At 46.8% G+C, this 15,291-nt stretch overlaps 1 protein-coding gene across 1 annotated transcript; it reads left to right on the forward strand.

Annotated features, from left to right (window-relative positions):
- The first annotated feature begins 14,098 nt into the window (after positions 1 to 14,098).
- LOC138287086 (olfactory receptor 5AR1-like) lies at positions 14,099 to 15,043 on the forward strand. Its single transcript, XM_069227448.1, has one exon. It carries the CDS (start codon positions 14,099 to 14,101, stop codon positions 15,041 to 15,043), a length of 945 nt encoding a protein of 314 aa, XP_069083549.1.
- The last annotated feature ends 248 nt before the right edge of the window (positions 15,044 to 15,291 follow it).

Here is a 15,291-nt window from a genome sequence, read left to right on the forward strand (position 1 = left end):
AATTCTGTAGTTGTGCATTAATTGCTTTCTCCAGTACTTTGGCGGAGTAGGGTAGTAGAGAGTTGGGACAGAAACTCTTTAGTTTTGATGGGTCGGCTAAGGGTTTCTTTAGGAGAGGGCATATTTCGGCATGTTTCCAGTCCTCGGGGAAGGTGCCAGTGTTGATGGAGCAGTTCATCATGTTTCAGAGCTCTGGGGCGATGGATGGCGCCAGCTGAGGATGGTCTGGGTGGGTTCTAGGGGGATGGGTTGGTCACAGCTTCTGGTGCAGGATTGTTCTGGGAGGAAGCTATCATAGATCTCCTGGATCTTGCTGTGGAAAAAGGTAGCAAGATTGTTGCAGAGGTCCTGTGATGGGGGGATGCTGGTGGCTTCTGAGGGGGGATTTGTGAACTGGTTGATGACTGAGAAGAGTTCAATAAAGTTGTGTGTGGAGGAATTGATAAGATCCCAGAGTGCGTCCTTCCTTGAGTTCTTGAGGTTTCAGCGGGGGGTGGCGGTTGAGGCTCTGAAGGAGGCGAGGTCTTCGCTGGTTTCGCTGTTCCTCTATTGTTTCTCTAAGCGTCCATGGGTGCGCTTTGATTCTTCGAGTTCGGTGGGGAACCAGCTGAATTTCTTAGGTACGATGTTAGACGGAGGGGGGGCTAGAGTGTCGGCACATTTGGTGATCCATGTGTTGAGGTTGCTCACTGCTGTGTTGGCATCATCGGAGGGAGGAGGGAAGGATTTGGCAAGAGCTGAGGTGAGTTGCTCGTTGGTGATTTCATTCCATTTCCCGTGGGGAGTCATGGGGGTGCAGCTGCTTGGTGCGGTGAATGTGAAATGTAAGCAGCGGTAGTCGGTCCACGTGAAGGTGGGGTCCAATGTGTGTCCTGAGATGTGTGTAGGTGCTGAGACTAGCTGTTTGAGGCCGAGGGTTGCAAGGTTATCGAGTAAAGGAGTTGTGTTTGGGTCTGCGTGGTCCTCGAGGTGGAAATTCAGGTCTCCGAGGAGGAGGTAGTCTTCTGACTCCAGGGCCTGGGGGGTATTGATGTATACAACGTAGTCAATGAATGCTGGGCAGGGGCTCAGTGGCATGTACACCAGGGTGTCACGGATGGAGGAGTTGTGGTTGGAGTGGACCTGGAAGTGAAGGTGTTCCATGGTGGCACATTGTTCTTCTGGGACGACCTTGACACGTAGTGAGGACTCATGTGCGATGGTGAGTCCTCCGCCCAGGTGGGAGGGCCGGTCCTTCCTTAGGATGCTGTATTCATCGGGAATGGCGATGGTGATGTCTGGCCCCGAGGTGGGATTGATCCAGGTCTCGGTAAGGAAGGCGATGTCCAGTCAGGCTGTGTAGATCAAATCCCAGAGTTCAGTGGTGTGTTTGTGGAGGGAGCGGATGTTCAGGAGGAGGCAGTTGATGGGGTTGTGGAGGGTGTTGGTACCTTTGTTTGTAGAGGGTACCTTCAGCTTGTTGAGGCCAGTGCTGAAGTTGCAGTTCCTGCAGGTGAAAGGTCCCTGGGTGCCCTTGGGGGAGATTGTGCAGCAGTTGCTGAGATGTCTGGTGTTAAGGTGGTGGAGGGTCTTGGTGTCGTAACGAAGGATGGCTAGGGGGTGGCTTAGTGAAGATCCAGGGTTCCTGGTGCTGGGCGCGGTCCGGGCGCGGATGGGCACAGATGGGCTTGCCGTTGGCATGCTTTTAGCTGCAGCCGCCAAAAAGAAGGAAAGGGGGTTGGGGAGCGATCAGCTGGTGAGGCGGGAGGGCAGGAATGGTGCTTTGCGGGGAGAAGGGGCTCATGCCGCAGGAGCCGGAGCGGCTTGGGAGGGAGGCAGGGAAAGTAGGGGAGAAAAAAGGAAAAGAAATAGAAAAAACAGAAGTAATAGGAAAACGAGTGAAACAGGAAGAAAAAAATGAGGCACAGGGACAAGCCTGCAGCTGGAGGGGGGCCTTGAACTGAGAGGGCACATCACAAGAAACCAAATGCAACACGACTACAGTCACATTGCAATGATGCAGTGCAAAAACACAAGAGCATAAAAATCAGCAGAACGCACCACAACCACCACAACAAAATACCACACAATAAATATGCTCAAACATTCTTGTTGCAGATCACCATCTTCAGAATCCAAATTTCATCATATGGTGTTGATGCAGCTGGAGGCCCTTATTAAGGAACAGTAGACAATAAGTAAAGTTATATTAATTTTATTACAAATTAGGAGCCAAACTACTTTAAATAAATCTCAATAACATGTTATATTGATACAGAATTGTAGAAGGCTGGCCTGGTTTGTAGCGGGTACCTTGGGTACTGACACCTTATACCAGGTCCAGTTATCCCTTATTAGGGAAGTAGTAGTGTTCTAGCAGCTTAGGCTGATAGAGGTAGCTATAGCAGAGCAGCTTAGGCTGAACTAGAAGACATGCAAATCTCTTGCAATACCACTTATAGTTACACCGTACTTATAAACAAGTAAAAACAATACTCAGTGTTACAAAAATGTAGGTATTTATTTGGGTGACACAGTACTAAAAATATCTTAGAGACAATACTCCTTCTGGAGGTATGTATTATACACAATATGTACAGTAGACACCAACATTAGATAACTAAATAGTCATAGAACAATGCAAACAATAGGAAATCACTTAGAATGCAATGGAAGAAAATAGGTCTAGGGGCAACACAAACCATATACTAAAAAAGTGGAATGTGAATCACGAAATCCCCCCTAGACAAGTGTAGTGTGTGCAGAATCGCTGGGAGAGTCAGAATACAGTAAAGGTAAGTAAATTACCCCACCCCATAGCCCAGAAAAGCAGGAGTAAAGTAGTGCAAGTTTCCTTAGGACACACTACACCTCATTTTTGGGATTTTGCAGCAGCTAACCAAGTCTGCAAAGAACAACTGCTGGATGAGTCGAAAGAAGTTCCAGGAGGGACAGGAGCCCATGCCAACCCAGAAGAGGGTGCAAAATAAGTGTTCTGGTTAGCTGAAGACTGCAGAAATGCACCCTAGGAAGATGCCAGTGGGTTCCTGCATGATGCAAAAGATGTCCCACGGCGTGGATATTGTTGCAGATGAGATTTCGTGTTGGAAGGTGCCAACAAGGCTTGGCTACGGCAACAGTGTGTTTTTCATAAAAATGGCTCTGGATGGACCCAGGGGGGACCTGGTGGCCTCAACTCTGTGTGAGGAGGAAGAGAGGGCTCTCAGCACTTTAGAGGGCCCTCAGGAAGCTAGCCAGCACCCCCAGAAGCCACAGGATCCAGGTCCAAATGAGGTGCAAAATACAGTTGTTGCAGCACAACAAAAGAAGGTCCCACGCCGCCGAAGAACAACTCAGCAAGTTGAGCATTGCAGGATGGAGTGCTGGGTGCCTGGGGCAGGCTGTGCACGAAGGAATTTTGCAGAGAGTGCACTGAGGCCTCAGGAGCTGAAGAAGACATAAAACACAGGGGTACCATTGTTCTGGGGGAAGGCAAGGTCTTACCTCCTCCAAATTGCATCAGCAGGACCTCAGGACAGTGTATGTCAATGATGTTCACCCTCTGTGTCCTTAGGAGCACGCTCATCACCATAAGAGGAGTCCCAGGGTACAGGTTGTTGCATTGGAAGGTGCCTGCTTGGAGCAGGGGAGTGACTCCGTCACTCCACGCGAGATTTCTTCGGTCCTTCTGGTGCAGGATGAAGACAGGGAGTCCCCAGAGCATGCACACCATGGAAACTGTTGCAGTTGCTGACTTGGAGCTATCAGGAGGGGTCTCTGATGTCACTTGCTGGCACTGACCACTCAGAGGCCTCCAGAGTTCCCCCACACCTTGCTAAGCAAGATGGCTGAAGTCTGAGACACACTGGAGGAGCTCTGGGCACCACCCCTGGGGTGGTGATGGACAGGGGAGTGGTCACTCCCCTTTCCTATGTCCAGTTTCCCACCAGAGCAGGGGAGAAGGGGTTCCTGAACCAGTGTAGACTGGTTTATGCAAGGAGGGCACCATCTGTGCCCGACAAAGCATTTTCAGAGGCTGGGGGAGGCTACCCCTCCTCAGCCTGTAACACCTATTTCCAGAGGGAGAGGGTGTAACACCCTGCTCTCAGAGGACATGCTTTGTTCTGCCTTCCTGGGACTGGGCTACCCAGACCCCAGGAGGGAGGACCCTGTCTGTGAGGTGGCAGCAGCTGTAGCTGCAGTGCAAGCCTCAGAGAGCTGGTTTGGCAGTACTGGGGGTCCATGGTGGAGCACCCAGGATGCATGGAATTGGCTCCAGAATACCAGATTTGTAATGGGGGAAAACTCCATGATCTTAGACAGGCTACATGGCCATATTGGGAGTCACCATTGTGAAGCTACATATAGGTATTGACCTATATGTAGTGCACGCGTGTAATGGCGTCCCGGCACTCACAAAGTCCCGGGAAATAGCGCTGAACTATGTGGGGGCACGTTTGCTAGTGCAAGGGTACCCTCAGACACAGTAACCTTGTACCTAACCTTCAGTAAATGAAGGTTAGACATATAGGTGACTTATAAATTACTTAAGTGAAGTGAAAATGGCTGTGAAATAGTGTGTGCACTATTTTACGCAGGCTGCAGTCCTGTGTAAGGGTTTGTCTGAGCCCCCTATGGGTGGCAAAAGAATTGCTGCAGCCCATATTGATCTCCTCTAACACCAATTCCCTGGGCAGCTAGGTACCATATACTAGGGACTTATTAGGAGGGTCCAGTGTGCCAATTAGAATTGGAATATGCAGTCACTAAACTATAGAGACAATTTTGGTACACAGAGAGAGCATAAGCACTGGTGTTCTGGTTAGCAGAACTCTAGTGACACAGTCAAGCATAGTGACAACACATATAGGCCACAAACTATCAGCAATTGTTTAAACACAACAAGGTGTATACTAGATTCATTTAGCTATGGAAGCCTAGGCTTAACTCTTCTTCCAAGAGAGATCACTATTTTTTCACTTTTGAAATGAGGTTGCACAAATTATGCTTCCTGCTTCCTATGAAACATATTAGTTATTTTCAAGACCAGTAGGGTTATTCTGTCTCTTAGTAAAAAATACATAATAACATTATGGGGGTAATTTCGACCCTGGTGGTAAAAACCGCCAGGGCCGCAAATGATGGAAGCACCGCCAACAGGCTGGCGGTGCTTCCAAGCCCATTCTGACCGCGGCGGTAAAGCCGCGGTCAGAAAACCGGGGCCGGCAGTTTCCCGCCGGTTTACCCCCGGCTGGGCGAATCCGCCAGGGCAGCGCTGCAAGCAGCGCTGCCTTGGGGATTCTGACCCCCTTCCCGCCAGCCGGTTTCTGGCGGTTTTCACTGCCAGGAAGAGGCTGGCGGGAACGGGTCTCCTGGGGCCCCTGGGGGCCCCTGCACTACCCATGCCACTGGCATGGGCAGTGCATGGGCCCCCTAACAGGGCCCCGGCCGGCTTTTTACTGTCTGCCTAGCAGACAGTGAAAAGCGCGATGGGTGCAACTGCACCCGTCGCACGGCCGCAACACCGCCGGCTCCATTCGGAGCCGGCTTCTGTGTTGCAGCCCTCCTTCCCGCTTGGCCGGCGGGCGCTAACATGGTTAGCGCCCGCCGGCCCAGCGAGAAGGTCGGAATGGGGGAAGCGCTATTTTGGCCGCGTAGCGGGCAAATGGCAGTTCCCCCCTGGCGGGCGGCAACCGCCGCCCGCCAGAGTTAGAATGAGGGCCTATATACCATTTCCAAATGTTGTGCTTGTAGGAAAGTGCCTCTTTTTGCATGATTATCTCATATCTTAATTAGGTGTGAACTTGCTCCAAGAGACAAACGGCATGGGTGTGGGGAGGCGTTCTGCTATGCTGGCACTAATACCATCTAAGCTGTTCCCAGAAACTTGATTGACCTCAAAGAGGCCTACCCTGGCACAAATATCAGCTAGCACCTGGGCAAGGCACTTCTTTGTCCCATCAGTCAGACAGACTCTAATTCTAGGGGGAGAGGAGCTACCCCCACAAATGATTTGAAGTGGGCACACAAGCTCTGCATAAGGGAAATAGGGGGTCACCACCTTAGATTTAGGCAGGGACAGGCAGTGTGATATTGTTTGCAGTAGAGGACACATGACCTGCTGAGAAAATGGGTAGGATTACCCCTGGAAACTTCTACCCCATTGGTACGGGAGAGGCCAGGAGTCTCCCCCACCCACATGCTAGTGGCAAGGATAAATGTGGCATGTCTGGGCACACTTCAGAAAACTATTGGTCTTTTGAAGACAGAACAAGGATTGCACATGTGTTTGAGATGTGCAAGGATAAAGTACCAGCCCCCACTTGCAGCCAGGACAAAGAAGTGGACTTCAGAGGCCAGTTTGGCGATCTCTTGTTAACCTACAGGGATAACAAGCTGCTTGAAACCTTTTTCCTGGTGTGCCCAGCTAAACATTTCCACCTGGATCTGCCCTGGACCATGCTGATAGCTTATTTTGTAGTGCTGTTTGTGAGGTCCTGGGCCTCTGAATGTGTCAAAGTGTTCTCCTCCCTACATTCTAGGAAACCTGGGCCTTTGAAATGTTTTGGCTCTAATAACTTTCAGAAGACTGGGGTAAACCTATTGTAACAATTTGTTGAAGAGGTGTTGCTAATTGGCTACTCCTGCTCAAAGCTTTTCCACTGCAGCAAAGTGTGATGTCCATGAGTGGGTATAAATCCTTGTGCAGTGCTGTTCTGCTACAGCTTGCAGCCTTTCCTGTTGATGGAATCCAAGCTCCAAAAAGTGACTGAAGGCTGGATTTAGATTTTGACAGATGGAGTAATGTCCGTTGGCCTGGCTGAAAACTTCATGTCCACAAGGTGGAGACTACTCTGTCCACCAAATTTATAAATGACTGCCAAGCTGATGGTCATTTATAATGCATGGCAAGAACTGCCATCACAGTATTTCCTGTCAATACATGTTTCTCTTTGATGCAGGGCTCAGTCTCTGTACCAAACAGGTTCCTTATTTATTTCTGAAAATAACAAATGCAATGCTCCCCTTGCCATGAAAACCTCCTATGGTGGGGGAAGCATTTAGCAGTTGCCACTGCCCCTTGGCCCCAGGCTTTTCCTGCTAGTGGCATAAGTGAAAACTGAAATGGCATTCCACCCATCTAAATTAGGTGGGTGGAATGATAGGTCAACCTCAGATTGTCCTTACTTTCTTGGCTGATGTCCCAGGGCCCTCAGAGGAGATCAACCTGCTGTCACTGTTGCCATTTCTAGCAGGGTGTGAGTTTAATTTTAAATTACCAAATCCTTTACTGGACCTATCAAGAATAGTGCCTATATTACTTATGGTGGAATACTATCCACTCCAACTAATAATCTGCTTTCTCACAATGGTATTTTGATTTTACCATTAGTGGTCTGTGACAAAAAAATAAGCAGGGGCCAAGGGGAGGGGAGAACAGTAGAAATGGGTAGCTGCATACATTAGAGTGCATTACCACCTGGGCTGTACAGGCAGACGGATAGTCGCAGTTGGCCTCTCACAGTCAGCAACTAACCAGCATCCTCAAGGACATAGGAATCTGTAAAACTAATGATGGAGAAGTGATTGGAGAAATGTTGAGTGGCAGGCCAGCTGGCTCATGACAGGGCAGGATAAGGCAGGCCACTGGACTGTCACAGTACAGTCAGAAACTCAGCACAAGATAAAGGAGAGGACATGCATAAGAAGAACATGAGAAAAGAAAAAAGAGGAAACTTTGTTCTAGTGGGAAAGGAGTAAAATAATCTTGTACTTATGAAAACAAACCTGACAAAAGAAAAATTTGATGGCCACCGCCACCACAAATGTGTCTCATCCTCAGACAACTTCCTTCAATGGGAGGTCTGAAAATAATGTAAGTGGGTTACAGATGTCCATCTCTGATGTGTATGCATCTGCAGTGGCTATCTTTAAAAGCATTTTATGTGTACTAAACCTGTTCAAAGTTCCTCATATACACATGCACACATTTGTTGCATCAATGTTTGAAAGCATTTTTAGTTTATGTAGACGAATCCTGTTCAAAGATGTGCTCACATCCTAAGCTGCCTTCTTTTACTGAGATTTGTATAAATAATACCAAAGCCAATGAAAGGTGCATGCATATGGGTGCAGCCATCTTCGTGTGGTAAAAAAATATTTTAAAATTGTGATCCACTGAGGGTATGACAGGTGGCAAAAAAATAGTAAGTGGACTTGGGGTGAAGTGCACACTCATTAAGGGTAGGAAAGGGGACGGGGAGAAAAGATAGTGGAAAGAGGGAACAAAAAGTGTGAGACAAAAGGTATGTATGGCAATGAAAGATTTGATGTCAGTGGTAAAATGGTACACTTCCAAGTGAAAACAATGTGAGATCGTAATACTCCATAGTAGAAATGTTCTAAACACATTTCCCCTCCATTTACCTCTTACTTTTAAATGAAATGTGTATGTTAAAATCCTATTATGCTGACCTTCTTTTTGTTGCTTTAGGACTCTGTGCACTTAACCACTATTAACCAGTGCTAAAGTTCAAGTGTTCTCCCCTCTAATAATGATATAATTGTATACACATTTTTGACATACTTTACTTGTCAGTGTCTTGTATAGTGGTATACCATATACCTAGGCACTGTAAATGGAATGCTATTAGAGGGCCTGCAGCACTGATTGTACCACACACAGAGGTAGCATTCCCAACCTTTCTCAGGCCTGCCATTGCAGTGCCTGTATGTGCGGGCTACTGCCACTTCGACTTGGCAATTAAAACTACTTGCCAAGCTATAAACCCCCCTTTTATAGCACATACATCACCCCTGAGGTAGGCCCTAGGTAGCCCTATGGGGAGGGTGCCGTGTAAGTAAAAGGTAGGACACATACCTTTATGTTTTGCATGTCTTGGTAATGGCAAGCAGCCTATATTGTTTTTCACTGCTGTGAGTCTCAAAGGTTAGCATTTGGAATTATCTTATACACATTTAACTGGTAATTCCTGATCAGAAAGGAGTAGCTTTGTAACACTTGGTATGTTTAGAATAGGGGTGATAAGTCCTACTTTCTGGTGTAATTGGATTTTGTAGGAGGCTGGCCTGGCTTATAGTGGGTAACTGATGGTACTTACACCTTGTGCCAGGTCCAGTTATCCCTTATTAGTAGATTATTAGTGTTCTAGCAGCATAGGCTGATAGAGGTAGCTACAGCAGAGCAGTTTAGGCTGAACTAGGAGACATGCAAAGCTCCTACTATACCACTTATATCATATAGGTCCTATATCATAAGAAACACAATACTCAGAGTTACTAAAAATAAAGGTACTTTATTCTAGTGACAATGTGTCAGAAACATCTCAGAGGATATACTCTCTTAGGAGGTAAGTAAAATACACAAAATATTCACACAAACCAAAATCAAGTAAGTAAACAGTTAGAAAAATAGTGCAAACACTGTAGAATACAATAGGATGCAATAGGCCTAGGTGCAACACAAACCATATACTAAGCAAGTGGGATGCAAACCACTTAGAGACCCCAGGCCTAGTGTAGTGTGTAGAGGGTTGCTGGTAGTGTAAGAAAACACTAAGGGTGTCCAAGATACCCCACTCCAAGACCCTGAAAAGTAGGAGTAAAGTTACCCTACTTCCCCAGAAAAACACTAAAGACGTGACAGGAGATTCTGCAAAGACTACAACAGACTGCAAAGCACTGAAGATGGATTCCTGGACCTGAGGACCTGCAAAGGAAGGGGCCCAGGTCCAAGAGTCACAAAAATGTCCAGGGGGGGCAGGAGCCCACTAAACCCCGGATGAAAATGCAAAATGGGTGGAAGAAGCTGAAGATTCTGCAACAACGGAAGATGCCAGGAACTTCTCCTTTTCACAGAAGATGTCCCACGGTGTGCTGGAGGACGCAGATTTGTTTCTACGCAGAAAGACCACAAACAAGCCTTGTTAGCCACAAAGGTCACGGTCGAAGAAAATAGGTGCTGTCCGGGCCCAGGAAGGAGCAGGAGGTTGCCCCTTGGAGGAGGATACAGATGGGGTACTCAGCAGTACAGAGGGCCCACACAGAAGCAGGCAGCACCCGCAGAAGCACTTGAACATGAATTCAAGAAAACTGAGCACAGCGGTCATCTCAACACTACAACGGGGGTCCCACGAAGCCGGTGGTCAACTTAGCGAGTTGAGCAATGCAGGACGGAGTGCTGGGGACCTGGGCTGTGCTGTGCACAAAGGATTCCTTGCAAAAGTGCACTAGCAGCTGAAGTTCACGCAGTACACAGGATTACTGTCTGGTGTGGGAAGGCAAGGACTTACCTCCACCAAATTTGGACAGAAGGACCACTGGACTGTCTGGGTCACCTGGATCCAGCTCCTGTGTTCCAGGGACCAGGCTTGTCAAGACAAGATGAGAGGGGACCCAGAGGACCAGAGAAGCAGAGGTTTGGTGCCTGCAGTAGCAGGGGGAAGATTCCGTCGACCCACAGGAGATTTCTTCTTGGCTTCCAGTGCAGGGTGAAGGCAGACAGCCCTCAGAGCATACACCACCAGGAAATAGTCGAGAAAGCCGGCAGGATTAGGCGCTACAATGTTGCTGGTAGTCTTCTTGCTACTTTGTTGCAGTTTTGCAGGCTTCCTGGAGCAGTCAGCGGTCGATCCTTGGCAGAAGTCGAAGAGGGAGATGCAGAGGAACTTTGGTGAGCTCTTGCATTCGTAATCTGCTGAGAAACCCACAGGAGAGACCCTAAATAGCCCTCAGTGGAGGATTGGCCACCTAGTCAGGTAAGCACCTATCAGGAGGGGTCTCTGACATCACCTGCAGGCACTGGCCACTCAGAGGCCTCCACTGTGCCCTCACACCTCTGCATTCAAGATGGCAGAGGTCTGGGACACACTGGAGGAGCTCTGGGCACCACCCCTTAGGTGGTGATGGACAGCGGCGTGGTCACTCCCCTTTCCTTTGTCCAGTTTCACACCAGAGCAGAAGCTGGGGGATCCCTGAACTTGTGTAAACTGGTTTATGCAAGGAGGGCACCATCTGTGCCCTTCGAAGCATTCCCAGAGGCCAGGAGAGGCCTGGGCCACCTATTTCCAAAGGGAGAGGGTTCAACACCCTCTCTCAGAGGAAATCCTTTGTTCTGCCTTCCTGGGACTGGGGTGCCCAGACCACAGGAGGGCAGAAGAATGTCTGTGGGTTGGCAGCAGCGGTAGCTGCAGTGAAAATCCCAGAGAGCTAGTTTGGCAGTGCCCGGGGTCCATGCTGGAGCCCTGGGGATGCATGGGATTGGCACACAATCCCAGATTTGGCATGGGGGGACAATTCCATGATCTTAGACATGTTACATAGCCATATTCGGAGTTACCATTGTGAAGCTACATATAGGTGTTAACCTATATGTAGTGCACGCGTGTAATGGTGTCCCACACTCATAAAGTCTTGGGAAATTGCCCTGAACTATGTGGGGGCACCTTGGCTAAGTCACATTTAGTAACTTTGCACCTAACCTTCACTAAGTGAGGGTTAGACATGCAGGTGACTTGTAAGTTACTTAAGTGCAGTGTAAAATGGCTGTGAAATTACATGGACGTCATTTCATTCAGGCTGCAGTGGCAGTCCTGTGTAAGAATTGTCTGGGCTCCCTATGGGTGGCAAATGAAATGCTGCAGCCCATAGGGATCTCCTAGAACCCCAATGCCCTGGGTACCTAGGTACCATGTACTAGGGACTTATAAGGGGGGTCCAGTATGCCAATTGAAATTGGCAAATGCTGTCACTAACGTATAGTGACAAATGTAAAGGCAGAGGGAACATGAGCACTGAGGTTCTGATTAGCAGCGCCTCAGTGACACAGTTAGGCACTACACAGGCATACACATTTAGGCCACAAACTATGAGCACTGGGGTCCTGGCTAGCAGGATCCCAGTGCAACAGGAAAAAACATACTGACATACATGTAAAATTGGGTGTAACCTGCCAAGAAAGACGTTACTTTCCTACAAATCTCCAATGGGCCTTGGAGTGCATCCCTCTGTTTCTAAAGTCACAGGGTTCTTAAAGACTTCCACTTTGCTGTGGGACTCCAATCTTCGTAATGGAGAATCACTCTGCATGAGCAGAAGATTGAATGCTTTTGACTTCTCCCTGGCAACGTGTGACTGATTCCTAGCATGTCAGGCTAAGATCTGGTGCTGGTTGCCCTCCTGAGCCCAAGTTTGACAGCGTGTTCAAACGATGCTGCGCCGAAGGAGAACCCTCCCAGAAAGTGGTAGCACTGTTTGGTTATAGCAATGCTGAGGTTTTTGATGAGCATAATGCAATAAATAGACAGTCAGGGACAAATCCAATTCTTATTTTAGGAAACCAGTACTCACTCCTGATTTCTGGGACAATTCCTTTCCCTTATTTATTTAGATCTTTTAATAAAGGACAACAGAAGCTCGTCATAAAACACTCCATCACACATAGTACAAACATAAATATAACATAGTATAGACAAAAATATAACGATCACTTCACAAATATATGTAACAAAAATATACAAAAGGAGAGATATGCCCACCATCGTTTCTTTGCATTGTGGTCACTATTTAAACAACTATAGATGTGATCTGAACACAGTCATAAAGCAGGTGTCACCGGTCTTTTGTGACCAAAGACAATCTGGGGCCAGAGCAGGAAGGCAGAAAATTTCAAACACCTCTGGGGTGGAAAACCTCAGAATCGTCCTCAAATTCAAAATGGCCACCAGGTATAAATATTAGACCTCAGGATTTTTAGTACACACCTGTACCTGTGGAAGACTTGAAGACGGACTACTGTGATGCTTTGCTGCAAGAAGGATGGCCACTCTGCTGTCCTGCTGTGCTGCCTTGCTGCTCCCCTGACTGAGTGAGAAAGACTGGACCCACATCTTGAACCCAGGGCCACCATAGTGACTTAAGTCTAAGGGTTAATTGTCTGTCCTCTTGATCAGAGCCTCATGGACAGAAGAGCCTCCCCAAGCCTGGAGCACAGCACCAGGACCCAGTCCTGCACCCTTGAAGGTGAGCCTAAAAGTGCTCTACCAGACCATCTGTGATCTCAGTAGAGCAGATGCAGCATGATGTATCACCTCCTAGAAACTCTGTAAAGGAGCCACTGCACAACGCATTGCCTCCCAAACATTCTGAATCAGAAAGGCAGTAAGGCAGAACCCCGACTCAGAACTTCACATCATAGCCTGCATCCTTATCAGAACTGGCACTCTGCAATGCATCCTCGCGTCAGGAATTTGCATTGCAAGCTGCTTGTCAATGGCAGTCTTATTGATGATGCAGGACCTTGCATCGCAGTCTTGCAACTCCTAGAATTGCAGTTGCATGATACATCTGCACACCAGGACCTTGTATGGCCTGAGCTCCATGGCCTATACTCAACTCAAGAACTCACAATGCTCCACAACCAAGATTTAAGGCACTCTTGTTTGGTGGGCCTAATAGGACTCTGCAGCCTGAACTTGTGACTTTGCCCTGGTCAGGTATGACCAGATAACCACAGTTGGTGTTTTGTGCATTTTGGCAATATTTTCACTTACATTTTTAAGTTTGCTTGTATGAGTTTCTACTGACTAGATTATTGTTGTCTTGGTCTTGAATTATTCATTCTATTTTTCAAATTTGGGATTTTTCTTGTGTTGTGACTGCTCTGTGCCATGCTACCAGAGGGTTGAGCACAGGTAATTTAGAGTTTTCTTGTGACTTCACCATAACAGAGAATTGTGGTTGTTGCTTGACTATGTGTATGAATTTTCTAACAAATTGCATGTGATGTTTCTTCCAAGTATAACTGGGGTAACAGCAAGAACACTAGCTGATTGTTTACATATATAAAAGGTTTGTCGGCAAAGCGATCATCTTGTAAACTAATTCTACATCCCTATTTTTCTTTCTTTCTTACAGTGGAATATATTAAGCAGAATTGAGTTGTTCAAGTTGCCAGCAGTTGCAAACAATATCTTCTCATCACATTTGATCCTGAGGTTTGAATGGAAAGAGATAACAAATAGTAGATTACTTAGCTTCATCTTTCATTTTACTAGAGAAAACAGTGAGTGAAGTTTTATTCCCAAGCTAAGAGTGCTCCATGGATTATTATATGGGAGCAGCTAATTACACCGTGGTGACGGAGTTTATTCTTCTGGGTCTCACCAGTGATTCAGAGCTTCAGATCATGCTCTTTGTGATCTTTACCCTGGTCTATCTTATCACGGTACTGGGCAATTTTGGAATCTCTGTATTAATCTGCACAGATACTCATCTCCGTACACCAATGTATTTTCTTTTGTGTAATCTTGCCTGTATTGATCTCTGTTATTCAACATCAGTCACCCTGAAAATGCTTGCTAACTTTCTCTTGACCAGGAAGGTAATTTCTTTCACTGGTTGCGCTGTTCAGCAATTTTGTTTCGCAGTGTTTATGACCTCAGAATGCCTCCTCTTTGTAGTGATGGCATATGATTGTTATGTGGCCATCTGTAATCCATTGCTGTATCCGGTCATCATAAAACAAAGAACATGTGGTTATCTGTTGTGTGCTACATATGTGATGAGTACCATAAATGCATCAGCACACACCAGCCTTACCTTTAGTCTCTCTTTCTGTAGGTCCAATATAATTGACCACTTCTTCTGTGATTTCCCACCTTTGCTAAAATTATCATGTTCGGATACCTCAACCAACGAGGTGGTGATTTTTGTTCTGGCAACATGTCTTGGAATGGGATCATGTGGGATCATTATTTCATCCTACTGCCGTATCATCTCGACTATCCTGATGATCCCGTCAGTGAAAGGGAGATACAAGACCTTCTCTACCTGTGCTTCCCACTTCACTGTGGTCACTTTGTTTTTTGGGACTATCTTCATCATGTATCTAAATCCAGCAACCAGCTCTTCGATGACCCAGAATAAAGTAGTGTCCTTGTTTTACACAGTGGTGATACCTATGTTAAACCCTATGATCTACAGCCTTCGGAACCAGGAAGTGCAAAGAGCTTTTCAAAAACGTATAAGAACAATGATTAAGTAGAAGTTAAGATCAATGAAAAAAAATTCTCAAGGTATGACAAGAACTATATTTATGACTCATGTGACCAAGAAGCCAATACTATTCCTATATTCTACTTTGTTTTCCTTTTCTAATTTTGATGTGAAATATGCATTTCAATAATAACATCCATCATTTTCTTGCTTCTAAGGAGAAAAGCATCTTCTAAATATAGTGTCCCATCAATCTTTCTAGAAATTATTTGTATTCTGCTTTCTGCCTTCTGATTC

The sequence above is a fragment of the Pleurodeles waltl genome, chromosome 4_1, assembly GCF_031143425.1.
Source record: "Pleurodeles waltl isolate 20211129_DDA chromosome 4_1, aPleWal1.hap1.20221129, whole genome shotgun sequence".
Classification (NCBI taxonomy): domain Eukaryota; kingdom Metazoa; phylum Chordata; class Amphibia; order Caudata; family Salamandridae; genus Pleurodeles; species Pleurodeles waltl.

Excerpts from the sequence above, each read along its gene's own strand:
- LOC138287086 (XM_069227448.1), top strand. The coding sequence starts at position 14,099 with ATGGATTATTATATGGGAGCAGCTAATTACACCGTGGTGACGGAGTTT.